The sequence below is a fragment of the Protopterus annectens genome, chromosome 4.part0 (assembly GCF_019279795.1).
Source record: "Protopterus annectens isolate FY-2018-M chromosome 4.part0, PAN1.0, whole genome shotgun sequence".
Lineage (NCBI taxonomy): Eukaryota > Metazoa > Chordata > Ceratodontiformes > Protopteridae > Protopterus > Protopterus annectens.
Genome location: NC_056733.1, coordinates 1,421,518,546 through 1,421,539,743, shown reverse-complemented (window position 1 = coordinate 1,421,539,743; position 21,198 = coordinate 1,421,518,546). Strand labels below are relative to the sequence as shown.

The 21,198-nt window shown below is 40.1% G+C and overlaps 1 protein-coding gene across 2 annotated transcripts in view; it reads left to right on the top strand.

Moving 5' to 3' along the window:
• The window catches only part of SEPTIN8 (septin 8), a 1,286,408-nt gene that overhangs the window by 985,262 nt on the left and 279,948 nt on the right, over positions 1-21,198 (top strand). The window contains exon 10 of one of the 2 annotated variants that reach the window (XM_044069253.1): positions 3,129-4,168. The exons of the other annotated variant lie outside the window; for it this stretch is intronic. Within the exon in view, the coding sequence (XP_043925188.1) occupies positions 3,129-3,132 (4 nt within the window). The 3' untranslated portion in view covers positions 3,133-4,168. Of the gene's footprint in view, positions 1-3,128; positions 4,169-21,198 lie in introns of those variants that run through there. 2 annotated transcript variants of the gene reach the window in all.

The following is a 21,198-nucleotide window of genomic DNA, read 5'->3' as shown; positions in this document are numbered from 1 at the left end:
ATTACCGCCCATTAGCTTGACAAGCCTTATCTGCAAAGCCATGGAGAGGATCATAATGGACCTCATAAATAAAGACATAGGGAATTTGCAGACTTTGGATCCAACCCAGTTTGGCTTTGTCAAAGGCAGATCATGCCTTTTAAACTTGGTTGACTTTTTGAAACAGTCACCAAAGCCATTGATGAGGGAAAGGCAGTCCATACAGCCTACCTCGATCTGGCTAAGGCCTTCGATACAATACCCCACTCGGGTATCATTGAAAAACTCATCAGCTTAAATGTTAACCCATACATCACAAGATGGGTTGCAAACTGGCTGAGTGACAGAACCCACAGGGTCAGAGTTGCTGGCGCCATGTCAGACTCAAAGCCTGTCACAAGTGGTGTCCCACAGGGCTCAGTCCTGGGCCCACTCTTGTTTGGCATCTACTTTTCGAAGTACAAGCAAACACAGGAGGGTTATGGCTGACAAAGTTTGCAGATGACTGCAAACTGGGCCATAGTAGAAAACACATCTGACACAGATATCCTTCAGAAGGGTCTCACAGAAACGGATAACTGGTGCCAGAGCCACGGCCTAAAGTTAAATGCCAAAAAATGCATAGTCATACCCTTCGGGATAAACAAGGTTACCCCTAGCTACCAAATAGGTGGCAATCCACTGAGCACAGAAGAAGTTATCAGGGACCTGGGGACCCAGGTTGATAGTAGTCTGTCATTCGACACCCATGTAGCTAAAGTAGTTAGGAAGTCCTTCTACATTGCCCACCTTATCATGAAGGGATTCTCATCTAGATCAAGGGAGGTCATAGTCTCCCTTTACTCATCACTCATCAGACCAATGATTGAGTACAATGCCCCATTCGGAATGTATCTGACCCGACACTTGCAGCAGCTGGAGAGGCCACAAAAGTTCCTCACCAAAAGGATAAAGGGTCTCAAAAATCTGTCCTGTGCTGCCCGACTGAAAGAACTCCAGCTCTATTCAGTCGCCACGCTTGCTCAGAGGTGACCTTTGCCTAACATACAAGGCCATGTCAAACCCAGATTTGATGAATATGCTTCACCTCAAAAATCTAGATCCATCAGAGCCACAAGGGCGGGAGACTTAAACCTCGACACGGCTATTAATAGGACGTGCTGGAGGGATAGATTCATCACCCAAAGACTCCCTATGCTGTGGAACAAAATCCCGGTACATGTGAGGCAGAGCACCTCGCTGGCCTTGTTCAAGAGAAATCTTGACCAATGGATGGGAGATCGCAGATATACCCCAGGAATTACCTCAGTGTCACTGCTCGACAGAGGCACAGCAAAATAATGGGTATAGTTCCCCATACTAAAGGGGTGGCGTAAGCCACAAAACAATGGGCTAGGCTTATAAATGCCCTCGGGCAGATAGCCTAGTATGAACCTATGAACCTATAAAAAAAATGTACTAAGTAAATGCTTTTATCATACCCTTTTATCCATGTTCTGTTAGGGTAAATATGCTAATATATACATCGTCACATAACTTTATTGAGGTAGGTTAGGATGAATGGTAGACAGGTAAATGATAAAGCAAATAAACAAGTACATGCATATGTGGGTCTTTATCAGTACACCTTCTTAGAAATAAAAACTGATGCAGGATAGTTTTAAAGTCGAGTTTGTGTAGTGCTTTACAATGACATGCACATATACTACATTCCAGTAGCATACCATAACAGTCTGTATGATTTATATGCATCATTCATGTTTTACTTGTATTTATTTCACATCTGTTTGTTTTTTCCTTGCTCATAACCATATTTTCATTGTTACATTACCAGCCTTGGTAAACTAACATACTATTATTTTTTCATAAAATGTTTTAGTGGCGAGACCACTGCAGTAGCAATGAGCAGGCCATCCACCTATGCCACTAGTGACCAAGGTTTGAGTCCTGCATTAGTGGCTGGGGTAAGAAGCATTGAATAACTGTTGATCAGTGTATTTGTTTCATGGGAGATTATAAGATATTCCTGTAGGCTGCCATTCACACCAATGGGTCAGGAATCCCGAGAGGCAAAAAGGCAGTTTGTGGAAGGTGTCTTTGTATCTACAAGTACATACTTGCAGTCATGCCTGATGCTGTGTAGGCCACGTTGGGGAGGGGGGTGGGGGTAATGTTAGTGCACCTCCCAAAAAATGCAGTATGATTACTTTCAAAAATCTACCCAGCTCTTTCCTCTCCCCACCACTGCAAGACTGTGTCTTGTGGTTCCACTGCCTGCACCCAGTCAGCCCATTTGTTCCATAGAGGCATGAGCTGGGCACCCATGGACTAGGTGAGACCCCTGTGTGCCATTCTTTCCAAGCTGGGATGTCCTGCTGGCCCATACATTCCCTTAAGGTCGAGAATTGAATGGTAAGTTGTAGGTGAGCTGCAGGTCTACAGAGCAGCCTATCCTTCTCTCCGTCAAGTTGATGACATACTCACTCTAACTGCCTGGTCAGAAGGACGACGAGTGTACACTCGCAAGCACACTTCCTCTTTCCCCATTTCAGCAGGGAGGTCCCTACCCGATGCTGCATGATTCAGTATGGCCCCTGCTGGTCTTGTCACACTTAGGTGAGTCCAGTGCAACAGACCTAACAGTTCCCTCCCCCAGGATGAACAAACTGGCATTCAAGTGCCTCCTCACTTGCCGTGTCCCTTGGATATCTGTGCTACTAGTAAAACATGGGATGTCTGTGCCATAGTAGGACTTCATCTTTCTACATCGTGGACAGGGCTGAGAATCTACTTGGCCCTATGGGGGAACAGATGAGTAGTGTGGACAACAGACTGACCTTTGGAAGTTGTCTGTGAGAATGGGTAAAAAGGCTAGTTTTTAACCTCAATCGACCCAGCATTACAAAGTTAGTCTCTGACTGTAGTAATGGTGGTGGCATTTACTAGTGCTTCACAAACTTAAAATTCAGGGTGCCACAAATTTTACCTCTTGAAATAACTGACATTACAGAAATGTTTTTGTTTTTATTTTTTTATTTATTCATTTTTTTTTTTTTAAGAAATTGCATATTTTTTGCCATGTGACTCTTGGTTTTGTTTTGCTTCATTTTCATAATTTTAATTTATTGATTTGATTTTTTTTCTTTCAGTTAAATCACCACAAACTACCATGACAAAAGAGGACTGTTGTGCTTTCTTCCATTTAAAATTAAAGTGCATGAAATGCCAACTTGAAAATTTGTTTTGCAAGCGGACCAAAGAAAATATAAGAGAGAGAAGTACTGTGGTTTTAGTGTTTACAGTATTGCAACATGAACATTTATCCAGTTGCAAAATAAACCATGTATTATACTTAAACGAATTCACAAAAGTATAAATGCAGCTTTTCAGGACCCTTTTCTTTGTGATCAGGGTGATACAGGTCAGGATTATTTAAAGCCATACTGGTCTGCATTACCAAGTATATATTTGCATTTTTTATTACCTAGAGATTATTGGCTTGACTTTAAAGCCTAATTCAGCAGTTTTTTTGTATGAAAATAACAGTCTATATTACTTAGTCATAATGCGTATTACAGAAGGTGACATTAGAACTGCCTTCTTTCACCCAGTATAACATTTTTAGTATTACTGTTATTGGTAATATGTCTTTAGAAATGTGTGCAAGGTACTAATGACATTCCAGACATCTTTTTTATTGCTTGCAAGTAAAAAAAAAAAAAAAAAAAAAAAATGTACCTTACAATTTTATACTGTGGACATGGTGAAAGAGTGCCCTCTACTGTTGCTTTTGATGAAGGTTTTTTTTCTGATGTATATTGAGACACGTGCATTGAATGCTAGACTATAAAGCACTTCACTGTTAACGCTATTTCTGTATGAATGACAGTGTACACATTACAGGCAGTAAAAGTGGGAAAGTATTACTGCATGGCAAAAGATGCAACGTTCCTTTATTCCATGTGTTTCTACCTCGACGTTCTGAGGAGCATAAACAGGCAGAAGATAATTCTCAAACAAGTCCGTGTGTACTGCAGTTCAAGGAAATCAAGAATGGCTTGAAATTCTGTTGTACTGCCAAATGAGACTTAATGTGATTCAGGACTCCAGTTCAAAGAGAGTATGTGTATGTTATGTTCTGTATGCTTTTAAAGTAAAACCTGATCTTCATAAGAAGGAATCCTTAAAAGTAGTTCTGTGTTTTTTTGTTTGTTGTTTGTTTTTTTTAAAAAACTAGCTTTTAGAGCTGTATCCTCCTGGTAATCGTATATGCAAGTAAACTTTGTCACAAGTTAACACTCAAAAAATTATAGTGATAAGAACAAAGTGAGATATGGCATACGAGTTCTGAAGTATTCCGGGCACATGCTTTTTACTGTTTTACTACGTGCTTTTGAAAGTGAAGTTTTTTTGTCCCCCCAACTCGTACACACACTCATTCACATGTGCATGCATGGAATTTATGTACCAAGTAAGTAATATGAAGTTATATGGTGTTTTTGCTTGGGTAGTGGGCTAGGTCTCAGCAGTCCATTTTCAATCCCAACGTGCTTACAGGTGACACAAAATGGTAACTAGAATATTCCTAGTTCAGTAGTGATATAGTTGGAAATAGCCCGCGACCTACACAGAGCAGGTTATTAGCAAGTAGGTGAACCAACATATGCTGAATGCACTTGTTTAAATATGTGAAGGACTTAATTGTTTTTATTTACAGTCCTTCACAAAATGATAACTAAGAAATCAGATGCTTGTATGTCAGTTTAAGTGTGATGCTTATGTTCTGATAATGCTACATTCTCAATAATGTTGGGAAAGTTCTTAAAAATAGTGCCCTGGCACTAAAAGTTTTTATCATTATTGTAAATACTGTATATATTTCTATAGACTCGGGGGTGAGTCACTATTTTCTTTCCTTCAGCATTAGTATTATTGCATGGTTAAGATTATAAAACTAGGAATCCTCGCTGTTTTGTCTATATTCTGTTGTATTTCCTTCTATACTATTACTAAGCTAATTAGCTCTTTTTTACATGCCTATAATATTTTTATCCTACTGTGCTGTTTTTAAGTACCTTTTTTATGTTTGGCACTAGTATATAGTGGAGCTTTTCTCCTCGGGCCTCTGCTGAAAATGGATATATATCCAGCCAGACTAGCCCGGTCAACAAATGTAAAATAAAATAAAAGTCTGTCTTATTTTGAGTAACAGCAATCAATATTAAGGAGTCATAAGTTGTAAGGCTGTTTTTGCAGTATTGTGTTATATTACTTGGACACATCAGGATCATACCAGTATTTCTAGACAGCCCCAGCAGTTCATATATATGGCACTACAGAGCTGGCTTTAGCTCATTTGTGCTAGCTACTCTTCTGAACATTCTAAGTTTGTGATAGTCCAGTAAATGGGGTCAACATCCCAGTCTTACTGCTGTCCCCCCACCTCCACCCTACTTTGCTATCAGTTGATGCAAGTATATGTCAGATAAATGAGGATATATACCCACCATTGTTCTATTGGAAAGGGTAGGACTTCTTGGTTTGTTTGCCATGTGAGTGGACTGGTGCTTATTGGACCCTTTTCATCCATCATCTGGGCCCAGTGGCAAAAAATTAATTTACATAAGTGGAGGAATTTCAGATGCTCAGTAGTTGCATCAGTTATGTGTAAGCCTTTTGATAGTAAGCGTCAGCCGTGGATGTTGAAGAAAACAATATTCCATAAGTACATACATTAATATCATACAGTCCAGTCGAAGGGTTGCCACTAATGCAGTCTTTCTTATGCTTTTATGTGGCTGTCTACTTTTTGAAGCCCACAAGGTTGTTACAAAAGACAGCAAGCCCCAGGGATTTGTTGATTTTATTAGGAGAGTTGTCTTAAGTTGAAGGGCCCAAAGAAGAGAAGGTATGCTGTCATGTTTTAACTCATTGCCTCCTAGAAGAGTATACCCATCAGGAAAGCAGAGATGTTCTTGCAGTACTTTTTCTTGGGTGCTCCGGCCATGCAGGAGACAGTGACCTGCACAATTTCCAGTGTCTTTTCATCATCCCTGGCCAATGGACATCTGAGGACTGACATCTGGATGTCAGGGTATAAGTGAGACATCTGTCAGCACCATCTTCATTTCTTTCTAGGTGTGCAGTCTGATGCACTACTACATTTATCAGACACTCCCAGTCTGTTGGCCAGCTAGTTTTCCTCCAGAGGATCTTACAACCTGTTTTCAGATCAGTACCGTGTTGGGCAATTTTTTCATCTGATTAATATTCAGAAAAGTTCATAACTGCTTGAAGTGTAGGAAACAAATCCCACATAAAGACTTTCATAGTTTTTGTATATTATGTTTGGAGCCTCAGCGTGATAATTCTAGTTGTCAGGCTTGTGCTAGGTTTCGAACTAAGACTCTTAAGAGTAAGGCTGAAATCCTCACAGCTCACATGGAGTTCTCAGACCCTGTTCCTTCCACTTCTCTCTCCTCCACTCTGAACACTACTTTGTGAAAGAAACATTAAGACAAAAGTCATAAGGAAAAGGATTCAGTGAATGAATGCTGTCATTCAGTGTCTGCGTTCAGGTCGACCAACAACTCTGGTGAGGTGCTTTTGCAGCCCCCAGGTCCAGCGACTACCAGGCTGACCATTCTAGCATGATCATTCTAGCATGATCTGTCATGGCAGCAGGCCAGTTGATTTTGCTTTCTTCAACACCAATATTGGTTGGGTCTGAAGTCGCTTAACAGACTTCAGGTTCTCATGTCCAAGTGTCGGTTACCAAGGGAGATAGGTTATCTTCCATGGTTGTTTTGTAGGAGCACACACCAGTAATCTGCACCAAGGTCATGGTTGCCCAACCTTGTACCAAGTCCTGTCTTTCTGAATGGACACCTAAACCAGAGAGACCAGTCAGTTTACCTCAACCTACAATCCCAGTCATCTGCCACTACAACCTAGGTTGAAACTCCGGACCTCCTAAATTTTCCCAGAAATTCATGGCCTTTATTAAATCTAAGGAGCCCTACCAGGTGCAACAGACTACTCCTGAAGCTTCTCTCAGTATAAGAAGGAAGGGTGTTTCTTTTCAGAATATGAGGATGGGGAAGAATCATCTTGCTCTGATCACCTTCTCTCTCTCTTAACCTGGCTGTGACTCGCATGATACCATGTTGTCTACTTCTCCCTCAGATTTATCCTTTGGAGATAACTTACATAAGATGGAAGACTTTCATTGGAAGAGCAAGGATTTTTCTCAGGCCAAAAACCATTACATGTAGCTTCTAGGTCCACCATCTCCCAGACTACTGCCTATTCTTCCAGTCCATGTGGTACTAAATTATGTCTACAAAGGTATCTCTCTGCCACCAGCCACAAGGAAACCAGATAATTTTTCTAGACTGACACTCACAAGCACTTCTACAAGATCACCACAAGCTGATCCCTCTGTAGTGTCAACTGAAGCCACTAAGGGTGCCCTTAAGCCTACTCCATAGACATTCCTTGCCTAATGACAGGGAAGTAGATTGCTAGATAAGTTTGGAAAAAAGATATATATCTGCTACCTTGTCTATGAGGGCACTCATTTTCCAATTCCACATGTTAAAATACTAAGTCCTTACAGGAGCAAATCATCTCTAAGGCAGAGGACCAAGCAAACAAGGCCTTAAAAAGGGAAATACAGGAGATGGCTAGAGCAGCAATACAAGTAGCCAGACATTCTGTAATTTGTGGTTATGATGCATTAAATGTCTCATGCAGAACAGCTACTACTGGGTCTGTTATTCGCAGACATGCCTGTCTGAGGACCCAACCACTTTCTGACCATGTAAAGGCAGAACTCCTGGATGTCCCACTGGATAAAGAATTCTTTGTTAGGTCCCCTGTAGAGAAAGTTTTTGAGAAATTGGGGGAAATAAATAAAAACTGTGAAAGAATTCCATTTGTCCTCCATACCTAAATATAACAGAAATGACCCTTGCTTCCAAGGCAAGCTAAGGGAAAGCCTTCCTGATCAAAGGGACCTAGACAGTCCAGAAGATGGCAACCTGAGCAATGCCCTAAAACTGGGACATCCAAAAACTCTATCCCCTCAGAGAACAGCTGTGACTATGCACAACTCCCTCCCCAAAACATGTCCCCCTTCATGCTGCTGTAGCAGGAAGACTTTCTTCCTTTCTACACCAGTGGAAACGCATCATCTTGGACTAGTTGGCCCAAAATGTCATAGAAAAGGGCTACTTCATTCATTTCAGGGAAAGGCCACACTTCATTGGGATGCCAAAACCACCAAAAGACCAAGAGGGGTGTCCTTTACCCCATATTGAAAGAACTCTTGCACCTAGGATCCATTCAGTCAGTCCCTGATAGGTAGGAGTAACAGGATTCTGCTCCAAGATTTTAAACAAGTTCCTAAATATTCCCAAATTCAAAATGCTTGACCCTTCAAAGACTTCTACCTATGATCTTTGCAGGTGTCTACATGGTTATAATAGAGCTGAAGGATGCTTATATCCACAGTCCTATTACAGACAAGCGCACGAGATACCGTTTATTTGTTGCAGAAGATTTGCACTATCAGTTCTGTGCTTTACCATTTGGTTTATCTACTGCATCCAGAGTTTTCAACAAATGTCTAGCTACAGTTGTAGCCCATTGCAAAATGCTAGAAGTATACATTTACCCCTACCTGGATAATTGCCTCATTCATAAAAAATCCATCCTGCAACTTCAGTCAGCCTTACAAGTTACCGTGGACTGCTTTTAAAATGTAGGTATCACTGTCAAACTCAGCAAATCCCAACTTCAAATGATTCTATTTCTGGGTGCATTGCTAGATTCTGTACAGCAAAATGCCTTCCTACCCCAAGAAAAGGCATCCTTTCTAACAAAATATCTACTTAGTTTGCTGCCAGAGCAGACATTCTCTGCAAGGGAATATCTAAGGGCCTTGGGATACATGGCATCATGCATACTAATGATCCGCTTCTAGTTTGATTTCATTTCTGCTTGACACTGATATAATTCTGCTAAATTAAGCAGAGAAGTCATCTTAGATCCCCATTGCACAACTGCATATGAGAAAATTTCAGGGGTTCCTAAAAAAATATTTGGGAACAACACTATCAGCCCCTAAAACCCTGGTGTCTCTTTTACCCTTCTTGAAAAGGGAGCTTCTTTGGTGAAAAGACAATGTCAAGCTGAATTCAGGGGCAAACCTCTCTGTACCGTAAATAGACAAGACCATCACCACAGAAAGGTTGGAGGTAGCCTGGGGAGCACACTTGGGAGGAATAAATGTACAAAGTATCTGGACCCCAGAACAAAGAAAACTTTGCATAAACCAGAAGGAATTTCTGGCAGTGTTTCTAGTGATGAAAGCCTTTCAAATCAACTTATCCCCACAAGCATTGCAGATTTGGACAGACAACACTACAGTTATGTGGTACATAAGCAAGGGAGAACTCATTTCTACACACTGTGAAGTCTAGCAATAATGATTTGGCTGTTAGTGCAAGAATTGTAACTGACACTTATAGCTTCCTACCTCCTGGGCCAGAACAACACCTTAACAGATTCTCGGAGTAGGAACCTTCTGGATGCCATTGAATGGATGCTAAAAAGATGCATCTTCCTAGACCTCACCCATCAATGGGGACACCCCAGTGTAGACCTTTTGTCCTTTCATCAGAACAGACAACTACAAAGGTTCTGCTGTAGAACCCAACAGACAGGGATATGGAGACCAGGCACCATCTCCTTCAAATGGACAGGCCTCTCTATGCCTTTTGACCACTTCCCCTGATTCCCAGGGTACTGATGAGGGTGAGGTCAGACTGAGCATGATACTCTTAGCCCCTTCTGGCCAAGGCAACCTTGGTTCTCCCTCCTCTTGACCCTTCAGGAAGGGGAGGTATTACATTCTTCCTCACATGACAGACCTGCTCACCCAGCTAATGAGGTCTGTCGTTTATCTTCACCTGACCACGATCAAACTAACAGCTTGGAGGATTGATTTTTGACCCCAAATGCAAACTACTCACAGAAGTGCTGTTTATCCTGAGAGAGTTAACAAAACTAAATACCAGAAAGTCGTACTTATCCAGATGGAAAAGTTTTTCTTTGTGATGCAAGAATAAAGACAGTAGTCCTCTTCTTGATGAAATAAAACTTGTGCTGGGATACCTTTTGGGATTGTTTCACAAGGGCCTTTCTTCCAATGTTAAGGTACATGCTTCAGTCATCTCTGCCTGTCTTACTTGTTCCCCACCTGTCTAGTCTCAGCCCCACCTGAAACCATTCTTAAAAGTGGTCCTGCATCTAATGCCCCCCAGGAAGAAACCCTGTACCTACTTGGATTTAATGTATGTATTAGAACAACTTGCATTACCTCCCTTTGAGCCAACAGTTTCTTCTCCCCTAAAGATGCTCACTGGGAAGACCACCCTATTGGTAGCCATTACCTCACCCAGGCAAGTCTTCGAGCTAAATCCATAATATGCAAAGAACGCCTCATGGTGTTCCATAAGGACATGTTCATCTTGTAAAAGTATTTTTGTCTTTGCAGGATCATTCCCTATACTCCTGAGGCAAGTATGCTTGTCAGTCTTTTTAAAGTCTGATTTTTGAAGTTGTGGTACAAATACATACATAAAACACGGGCAGCAAAGTGGCATCTACAAGCTGATATAATTTGTTAGGCATGCAAAGTGAAATGGTCAATGTGGAATGTACAGAGCTAGGGTTAAGAAATATTTACAAAACATTATGAAAAATATGATTTTTTTTTTCATGTGTAACACTGCAAAACTGGATTGTGATACTGCCATGCTTGTGGTGATGTATGCAAGCAGTGACATATTTTGAATTGTGAGCTTTACTGTCGGTGATAGAGTTCCTGCATTTACTTACCCTTTGGTTTTCCTATGGCACATTTCTGAATCTGAGAAGACTGGCTGGGGACTTTGCTCCTACTTGCAGGTCCTTATCTGCTGTTTCTCAGTCTTCTGTGATGGGAGTTGTCCCCAAATGACAAGGGTTTGATTCTTCTCCTTTCATTACTTAGGCAGACTTTATGAAAAAGGTGCACTCCATGCTCTTGCTGTGATGGGTGCAGCTTGTGATGTTCATGCTGCCGTTCTTTTATTTGATTGGCCCTTTGTTCACTCAACCTGATTAAGGAAAGAGAGCCTTGGAGTCTTCTGGACACATACTGGGTGTGTCTGGGATTAAGTCGTCAACTGGGATTTTCCCCTCATCTTTTGTGACCAGGTTAGCTCTGGTAGGGTAGGAATCATAAGGTTGACCCCTAGCCATGTCTATGGCCCACACACAAGAGGGCAGGCAGTAGTTCAACTTCTGAGGGGATTTTGAGTTGCAGGTGCAGCTACAGGACTTTACCAGTGCTGCTTCTGATGGATGATAGCTCCTGGTCTTTTATAGTTATGTCCTTGGCACGTATGTCTGCATGTTGGTCTCACCTAGACCAAGCATGTCAGTCATCAGTCATGCCCCGCGTCTTTACTTCTAATAAAATTCTTTATTTTTTATTTTTATACAGCTCTAACTCATATGAATTCTCCACTATGGGGGTATTTCTGTATCAGTCATGTGTGTGATATATCAACATGTACTACAATTTTATATTTCATTCTCTGCTACAATCTATGTAAAAATTGATGTTTTCAGTTTTGTATTTCTTCCATGCTATATAATAACTTATCTCTTAAATTATGTTTCAGTTGTGTATTTCATTGCATTTGCCATCCTATGTAACAACTTATATCTCATCTTTGTTTATATCATGTCACCAGTCTCTTACTGTTTATTTTTACTGGAGCTTTTCTCCTTGAGTCTCCACTGAAAATGGGCTTTTGGCTCAGTTGGACCAACCCGGTTAATAAATGTCAAATAAATAAATAAATATGCTGACATGAACTAGGCCCTAGAGTTGGAGGTTGAGTATCTTCTCCAGTTGATTTTCAGGAGGGGTACCAAATGTGGGTGTCCTCAATTCTGAGACAGATACAATCCTCTGGTGTCCAGATTTCCTCCAGCTCATCTTGAAACAAAACCTTGTGTAAGTTTATTGTGTGTTTCTTGAGTTCTTGTTTGCATCTAGGCCAAAGCTGAGTCTGGGGTGCAGTGTTGCTGAACTTCTTTTGGAGGCACCTTTTCTGTGATGCTGTCAGTCCAAAAAGATGGATGCCCTACATCATTCTCTGGCAGATAAGAATGAGACTGTGAAGGCTTACTTCTTGTGGTTTTGAAGAGAAATTCATGTTCAGGAAGCCCACTCCCAGCTGGTGAACAGAACGTCCTGAGAAAAACATAGTGCTAGCAAGAAGTTTACTTCCTGTGTTGAGTTGGTGTTAGAGCTATCAGATATCACCTTATGTATCCAGGTTGCAGACTTTCATGATATAGAGGACATTGACTGCACTGGAGAACCTTCTTCATGTTGCAATCAGAGGATCTCACTGCATCTGAAGACTGCCAGTTTGGTACAGTGCCACCTTACCAGGCATTTGGCTACAGTGGCTGCCTTGGCTAAAACATGCAGGCATGTGAGTGTATGTCTGCATCAGTTTGCCTAGCTGCATTAATTCCCACCTGTGAGATATATGCTCATCTGTCCTTTTGACAGAAGTGGCCTGTTTTGGCAGGGACTTTAGTCACTATTTGTCTTCCTTGGTGTCAAGCAGCCCCCTTTTTTGTTGGGAATCCAGTTTCCTTCTAACCGACTTCTCACAGCTCTAAACAAAAGAGTAGGCCCTGTACGTTTTTTATTCTTAGGTTCAAAACTGCCCTGGCAGCCGGCTGTATAAATGATCCCTGTCTTGTCAGCCAGGCTGTCTGACATATTGGGGTCATGTATGACTTAATGGGCTTCTCCATGAGATTCCTCCTAGGGTTGTTTCCAGCCAGGAAGAGGGGAATCTTCTTTTCTGGTATCCCTCACGTTTCTGCTCTTTTCTTGCTCTTCTACAAAGTCCATCAAAACCCATTGATCTTGGGAGGCAAGCTTGGAACTCCTATCCAGTTAGGTAGCATAGACTACGTCTGCCCCTTGGAGGTAGAGAGCATGATCACATCTTATCATAGACGTACTAGAGTTTAGTCACCTTGTACTGAACCCCTGCCTACATACACTGTTTCCTGTATGGTTGTGGGGGGGCTCATGGCACCTTAGCAGTAGAGCTGTCCCAACTGTATGAAGGCAGTCATTCTCTATCCCATCCTGAGGTGTGAGAGCAGAGTTACATTGCCCAGGATTCCTGATGTAGGAGGTGCAGCTTGAGGGAACCTCAATGAATTCTGTGATATTGTTGTCTTAGGGAGGCTGATTGAAAATGTATAGTTTCTTCACACTCCCTACCAACTGGCTAGGCAGCTGCCATTGCTCCCTGCTAGCTACCCTCTTTCATTTGATGGATTAGCCTCAAGTAGGCAATGTCTCTGGGTTTTGAAGCAGCCTAGGCGCTGAGACACTTGACAGCATTTGCATTTCTAGGCACTGAGACACTTGACAGCATGTGCATTTCAATTGTTTACCTTACATGAAGGCTGTTTTGCAGGTAGCTAACCCTGTAAGGGGCTGCTTGTGCTGTACCCTTTTGAATTATTTGCCCTAGCTGAAGAACAAATTCTTGGGATTGACAGGTTCATTGAACCTGGAGAATTTTCTTCCTTCAGTAGCGTGAGAAACCAGCACAACTTTGGGGTAGGTAGTGACTTGTTGGGACCCTGGGTCTTGGCTTCCCTTGGATAAGGAGCCGCTAGTGTGTATTGGTTGTCTATTGATGTGTCCCCTTCCCAGAGTAAATTTTTTTTGTTCTTGGCTATCTGGCAAATTGGAGGGTTAAGGGTATTGTCCTATCCCTTGAGAGTCATACTTCAAGATGGACCTTTCTCACTGCGGTTTCAGACCAGACATTAATGTCCATAAGTAAGCAGCCCAAGACTTATTTGTACCCCTACTCCAGGAAAGCAATCAGAGTTTGGGATTCAGCTATTAGTAAGTGCTTTTATCTTGTCGCAGTCCATATCTGAGGGGCATTAAATGTCTTAACAGACAATCTGACCAACAACTTGAACACATTCCTGCAATTCATTGGAGCATACTCATCTCCTAGTCTTCTGGAAGTTTATTAGTTTGTCTTCTAAGAGCATGCACAGTTGCCCAGTTCCTCTCCTTGTGGCTACTAGGGGGAGAGAGCAGTAGACACACTCTTCATATCATGAAAGACATGAGTTTTCCTCTCTCTCTTTTTCCACTGATTTTTCACTGTTTTATGAAGTCCCATGAGAAGGGCATAATATAGTCCTCTTGTCATCCTTTAGTGTTCCAGACAGGCCTGGTTTCCATACTGAGTGCTAGGTGCTTCAGCACGATCTAACTGCTTTACCCTGATGTCTTGATTTGTCTGATGGTGATATTCATTCAGTAGACCTACCAGAAGAGATTTTGGAAATTCCAAGTTGAAAAGGTCTGACTTAAGAGTTATCCCTTTATTCTACAACATGTCTTTTACAACTTGTCTTTCTTAGAATGGGTCTGCCCATCTTCAGGCATCTTTGTGATCTGGGTTTTAATTATTTCTGCCATCATAGTCCATGTTTATACCTTTTTTGTTGTATAATCTGGTGGAAGAAACTGAAAGCAGCTTTTAAAGGGAGGTAATGACTTGGACCTCCATGAAGAACCTGTCTGCAGTTGGGATTTGAACTTCATGACTGGGCAGTTGCACACACAATTCTGACTTGTTCAGTAAATGTTCTGTCTACTGAAGGTCAGTAAACCTCAGGGTAATATGGTAAAAGGGTATTTCACTAACAGAGGAACATGTTTGATTCTCTTATGGATATTTGTGCAGAACACCCTTTTGGAGGGTGAATGGTTTTGAGTGATTTGCCATGAGTTTCCTTTTGGGTTTCTACCTCCTGTTTTAGGATGCTGTTCATCGTTCATCGGTTAGTACTAAGCTAACTGCCCTTGCGAGCCATTTTAAGCCTAGCCAATTATCCCTTGTGAGACTCAAACCCTGCACCTTGTGTTTGTAAGGCAAACACCTTAACCATTAGGCCACCCTCCCAACCCACTGACCATGTCCTCCTACTACAGTGGAACCCTCATACTACAAATGTAACATTTTTGAACACTGACCATGTCAGCTGATCTTTAAGATGTAGGTGCTTTACCTTCAACTTCCATACCTCAGAGTTATTCTTCCTTCTAGGTGCAGTAATGTAATGTCTGTAATTAAAATGTTTCTTTTTTTTTTAAACACCTTTATTGAATTATCACTTCTGGCATAAGCAAATATACATTTGTATAAAAGTAATCAAACTGTATTTGTGGCATAAGCAAATATACATTTGTATAAAAGTAATCAAACTGTATTAACTTCACTTTTACAAACATTATACTTCACATATATTGCTTAGGTCCACGGTGGTGCAGCGATAGCATTGTTGCCTCACAGCAAGAGGTTCTCCCGTTCGATTCTCGGCTGGAATGCGGGGAGTGCCTTCTGTGTGGAGTCTGCATGTCCTCCCTGCGGTCGAGTAGCGTTCTGAAAGACATGCGTGAATGGGCGTGCCTTCGTTAAAGGTTGGGCGTCGAGCTGGCAACTCGGCACCATAAATATCTACTGCCAATCATTAGCGTACCGGAGTTCCGCTGTGGCAACCCCTAACCGGGAAAAGCCGAAAGACAAACAACATACTTCACATATATTGCTATATATATCATATAACCTAAGCAACATTACGTAAATTATTGAATTCCTGCTCTTGTTTTTAAACAAGAAATATCTTTATTAAACCATCACTTATGACATAGGCAATCGTACATTTATTTTAATGAAAACAAACCACACCAGCTCAATCCTAGTTGCGAGTAAGCATTTCACATCTCAAACCATACTGACACACACCCACTTGCAAACATTATACATCACTTGTACTGGTCCCAATAATTGTCAGGCAAATATTACATATCTCATTTAAGTCCTGCATTCTTTTAAACCTCATTCCTCCCCTGTATGTATTGTTCCCTATGTAGTTTCCGCCTACCCTTTTCTAAATATCTCTGTTCCAGTTGTTTTGTCTCTGTAGCTATATTCACTACTTCTAGTATAGTAGGTTTAGATTTTGATTTACATTTTCTAGTAATTGCTTTTTAGGCAGCCACCACAATTAGATACAGCAAGGCCTTACCATGTCTAGGCAATTCCGACTCTGTGTCATAGCTCAGAAAAATCAGCTCCCTCATCACATCAGTCTGCCCACCCAGCATCTCCAACAGTGCTTCCTGCAGGGAATCCTTAAAGTATGCCAACTCACTGCAATCCCAGAAAATATGTTCCCAGTTACCTTTTTCTTCCCCGTCACACCTCCCAACATTTGCTGTCTGCCTGAGGAAAAATTCACTATCATCTACTTGGGGTATAAAAATGACACACATTCTCACCTTACTATTATAGATTTTATAAACTCTGTAAGAATAGTACGGTGAGAATGTGTGTCAGTTATTCAAGGAATGTAAAAAAAATATACTAATATTATTAGCACTCATTGGAATCTTTTGATTACAGATAGGCAGGTGAGTATTACAGATAGGCAGGTGAGTAAATTCTTGGATTCACATCCCCAGTTCACATTCAAGAATAAAAAGTCATTAAAAAGAAGGCTCTGTACACCAAGAGATCAGATAGGACTTTCTGATGATAGAGGGACCAGACCCTGTAAGAAATGCCAGTACTGTCAATATTTAGATGTAAAAACAGAATTTGTACATCCAGATTCTCATGAAGTCTTTTACTTGAGGGTTAGTGCAACTTGTGGTACCCCCAATGTGGTTTACCTGGCCTCGTGCCAGTTATGTAATAAGTTCTATGTCAGCAAGACCGATAGATTGCTCAAGGACAGAATAAGAGAGCACATCTATCATAAAGCATGTTCAATGCTCTTGCAAAACATGTTTTTTAGACCGATGACAGACATAGTTTTAAATTTATGGTCTTGGGTAGATGCTATGAGAATGGGGGGGGGGGGTGATAGAGCTAGAACTGAAGAGTTAGAGGCAAATTGGATTGTAAGGTTGAGGGCTGATGTAGGACATGGCCTTAATGATCATGTGCCAATGAGACCTATTTTAAAGAACAGACCATTATGCAAATAATGTGTTTAACTGTGTTTCACATATATGTATATGTACATCTATAAATACAGATATATGTATCTTTTGCATTTACATTTAATGGTTTTTAAATGTGTTCTTATGTAAATTGTTTTATATGTTTTTACAAGTATTTTTTCTTTAAGATGTTAATTGGTTTTGTCATGTGATTGTGTGATGATAGTATATAACAGGTGTTTTAGTAACAATATGGATACACCTGAAGAAGCATCTAGTGAAAGCGCTTGTGTCAATAAAACAGCTGTGTTGGTTTGAAGAAACTGGAGCCTTGTCTTTGGTACTTTTTTTGCTTTTATTTTTAGTTCTTAAGATGTTTTCTGATGCTTTATAGATACAATATTCTGAGTATTCTGTATGATTATTGTTATTCTCCTTAAAGGCCTGCATCCAAAATCCCAGTCTGTCCTTGTTTATTGAGTTACCCCCATCCAGTTCATCATCATCCCTTTACACTTTAAATTATAGCTTTCTGCTTGTGCTATGTTCAGGAGCCTTAGCTGTGTAGCTTTGAAATACCACTTCAAACTGGGCAATCCCAATCCTCCCTGTTCTACTGGAAGAATCAGCTTATCCCACTTGACTCTTGCCATCTTCCCTCCCAGATAAAGTCCTTCAGTTCTTTATTAATTGCTGTCCAGAACTTCTCCTCTGGGTGATGAAAATATGCTTGAACTGTATAGGACTAATGGGAGTAAAGTCAATTTAATTGCTTGTATCTTACTATCCATATCAATATAACAACGTTTTCATTTTCTCAGTTTTTATATTGTCTTTTGTTTAGTCTCTTCCCACATATCCTTAGCGCCACACCAAAATAATTTTTAATCCATACGTCATTTTATCATGTCCCCATAAATGTGGATATTGCTGGACCAATTCATATGGGGGTATATAATTTACTGCAATTTCCTTTGTTTTAGCTTCATTGATTTTGTATCCTGAAAAGATATGAAACTAACTCCAAATGTTCAACAACACTATAATGTCTCTCTCTCTCTTTTTTTTTTTCCTTTTCAGGTGTAAAGTAATATCTGCAAGCAAAGCCAGCTTTTCTCAACTGCCATACCAATTATATCCTTGAAGCCCTTATTTTCTGTGCCAGTGGTTCTAAATGTAATGCAAATAAAGGGGAAAGAGTACACCCCTGCCTGGTTCCCCTGCTCAAGCAGAAATTATCAGAGAGGTCCCCACCCACTTTAATTGTTGCCTCCAATTCCTCATATGTCATCCTAATCAACCTTATTTTTTAAGGAAATACAAATGCTTCCATTGTCCTGCTCATAAAATCTTACTTTGTCAAATGCTTTCTCTGCATCAAGACCCACCAACAACAATGGTATTTTCTTACATTCTGCTTTCCTGTGGATCATCAGTGATCTGCTGATGTTGTCAAATGCTCGCCTCCCCTCCACAAAACCACATCAATCCACATCTATCAATGCTGGCATTATTTTTGCAATTCTTTTTGCTATTATAGACATGAACTCTTTATAATCATAGTTTAGTATTGAAATGGACCTGTATGAAGTTGACTCTGATGGATCTTTACCATTTTTAGGTATTAACAGCTACCACTGCTTTCTTCTAGTATGTTGATACTTCTCATCTTAAAATACTGTTAAACAAAATCTTCCAGATCTGTATCAGTTGTTTCCCTCCTAGCTTTCAAACTTACATAGGAATACCATCTATTCCTGGGTACTTTCCTGTTGATTGGTTATACATCACAATTTTTATCTCATGTCCTCCTATCCTAACCGTTAGTAAATGAGCCTCATGTACCTCTAACCTTGGTATATTTAATTCTGTTTGTATCTTTTCTTGATTTCCATATTTCTCTGCTTTATACAGACTTTCATAGACTTTCCAAAATATTCCTAATACCTCTACACAATGTCGTGTTACCTTCCTTGTTATAGGCTCCCAAAGCTTGGCAACAGCCCTTTCTACTTTCTGTTACCTGAGTCTGTGAGCTAAATGTTTTTGTGCTCTAGTGTTATCAAAAAAAAAATCTGCTTGACAGCAATCTTTCTAAACGTGTATATTAATGAGGTAATCCCTCATTTTCTGCTTAGCATTCTGCAGTTGATCCTCTTCTTATGTTAGATTCCCCCTATTCAGCAATACTTCAACATTTGTCAGTCTCTCTAAATTATTCTTGTTACTTCTTAATCATAGTTCCCTTTCTTTTATTTCCACCCTATTTTTAAACTCCCCCTTAATTTTATCCCAATCCTTAGCTAAATTTTCAGAAGTAATTTCTGTCCTTTTGAACTGCTTCTGAATAATCTCCACTACCCATCCATTAAATTCCTCTTTTTTCGTCAAATAGGTGGGGAATCACCAGCGTCTCATTTTTATTTCATTACCCTGTGTTTTTATTTTAGTTTTTATTGGGTGCATATCAATACCTTCAATTAAATGCACTTGTTCCTGTGAAATGTAAATTCTGTCTAGCCTAGCCCAGTTTTTATATCCTGGAGGGTAATATATAAATTCACTCCAAACTCCTATTACTGAATTCACATCTTCCGTGCCAAATAGTTTTATAAATTTCTTCAAAATCTACCCTCTTCGCTGCTGCAAGTCAAATTCCAGTCCCGAAGTAATATTCCTTGCTGAAAACTGATTATTTCTCCCAGAATTTTTTTCTTAAGCTCCATTATTAGCAGTTTTAGGTGGCATATAAATACATGCCAGTGTAATCCTCCTCCCTTGCCAGTAACCCCTTAGCACTACAAATCTGCCATTATTATTCTCTTTTGCCCTCTTCTATCAGTATTGGAACTCCTCTTGCAATTAATATAAGTACTCTGAATAGCCATCCTAAAAAACTTTCTTTATCAAATTCACATTTTCAGTTCTTTCCAAGTGTGTCTCCTGTAATATAGCTATTTACACTCTACTTTTTAAATATATAGTTCAGTATTTCTTTCTTTTTTGTATTTATATGTGAGAACATTGACATGTAAAGACATTACAGAAAGCATCATTGTATTAAGTTATTATCCCCACCTTTTATGTATAAGACTTCTGTAAGTCTAGTTCCAGCTTTTCTGTTACATGCATACACTCTTTGGCAGGTTGAACTTTTATATAGTTGTTGTCATATTCATTTTCACCTATGTCATGTCTTACAAAACTGAAAGCCCTCAAAAAAAAACAGCCCCCCAATACCCCCTGAATTCTATTAATTTAATAATAACATACACAATTATGTACATCTTCAAATATTGAAGTTTTACCCTCCTAATGGGAACAAATGTCCCAAACTGACAGCCGCACTCACAGACTTGAGATAACATAACGGAAAGGTTATCCATGCTAAGAAGCATGATGCAGCCTGTGCCTCTACTAAGTGTTAACTAGTTTTGTTTAATCTTTATACCTTTTCCAGTTGGGAAAAAATCCTGAATGCTTTCAGAGAACATTACCTCCTAGCCAGTTTTTCTTTTTTCCCCAACCAATCAGTCTCCACCAGACTGTAACCAATTTCTCTTTATCAGATTGTTTCCATGGAGACTTGAGAATCAGGCAGCCAATTTCTAATTATCAGATTGTTTCCTTGGAGACATGGGGGCCAGATACAGAATTGCTACTTAGCATACATTCATTTGCTAGAAAAAGTCTCCTAACATTCAATATTCTTTTTCATTTACTTGCTTTCTCTTAAAACCTGTTATTAAATCAATCTAAGGTCCTTAATTCAGTCATTCCCTGATGCAAGAATGACAAAAAGCATGTTATTTTTCATTTTTCATGCTCTTTTAACCAGTTTATTTTACATTACAGTGCCTATATTTCTTAAAACTGAACAAGAAGAGAGGGAGAAAGGAGAAAGTAAAAAAAGAAAAGCAGCACCTATTTACTGTCCTCATTATGCTTAAAAGTAACTGAGAAAATTTAACTTTATAGCATGCAAAGAAAACCATACACCACAAAAATACTTCTATTAAGAAACATAAGTGGAATGAAGTAAGCCATATACTTTTGAGTCCCCCACAAGTCTAACAAATTCTGAA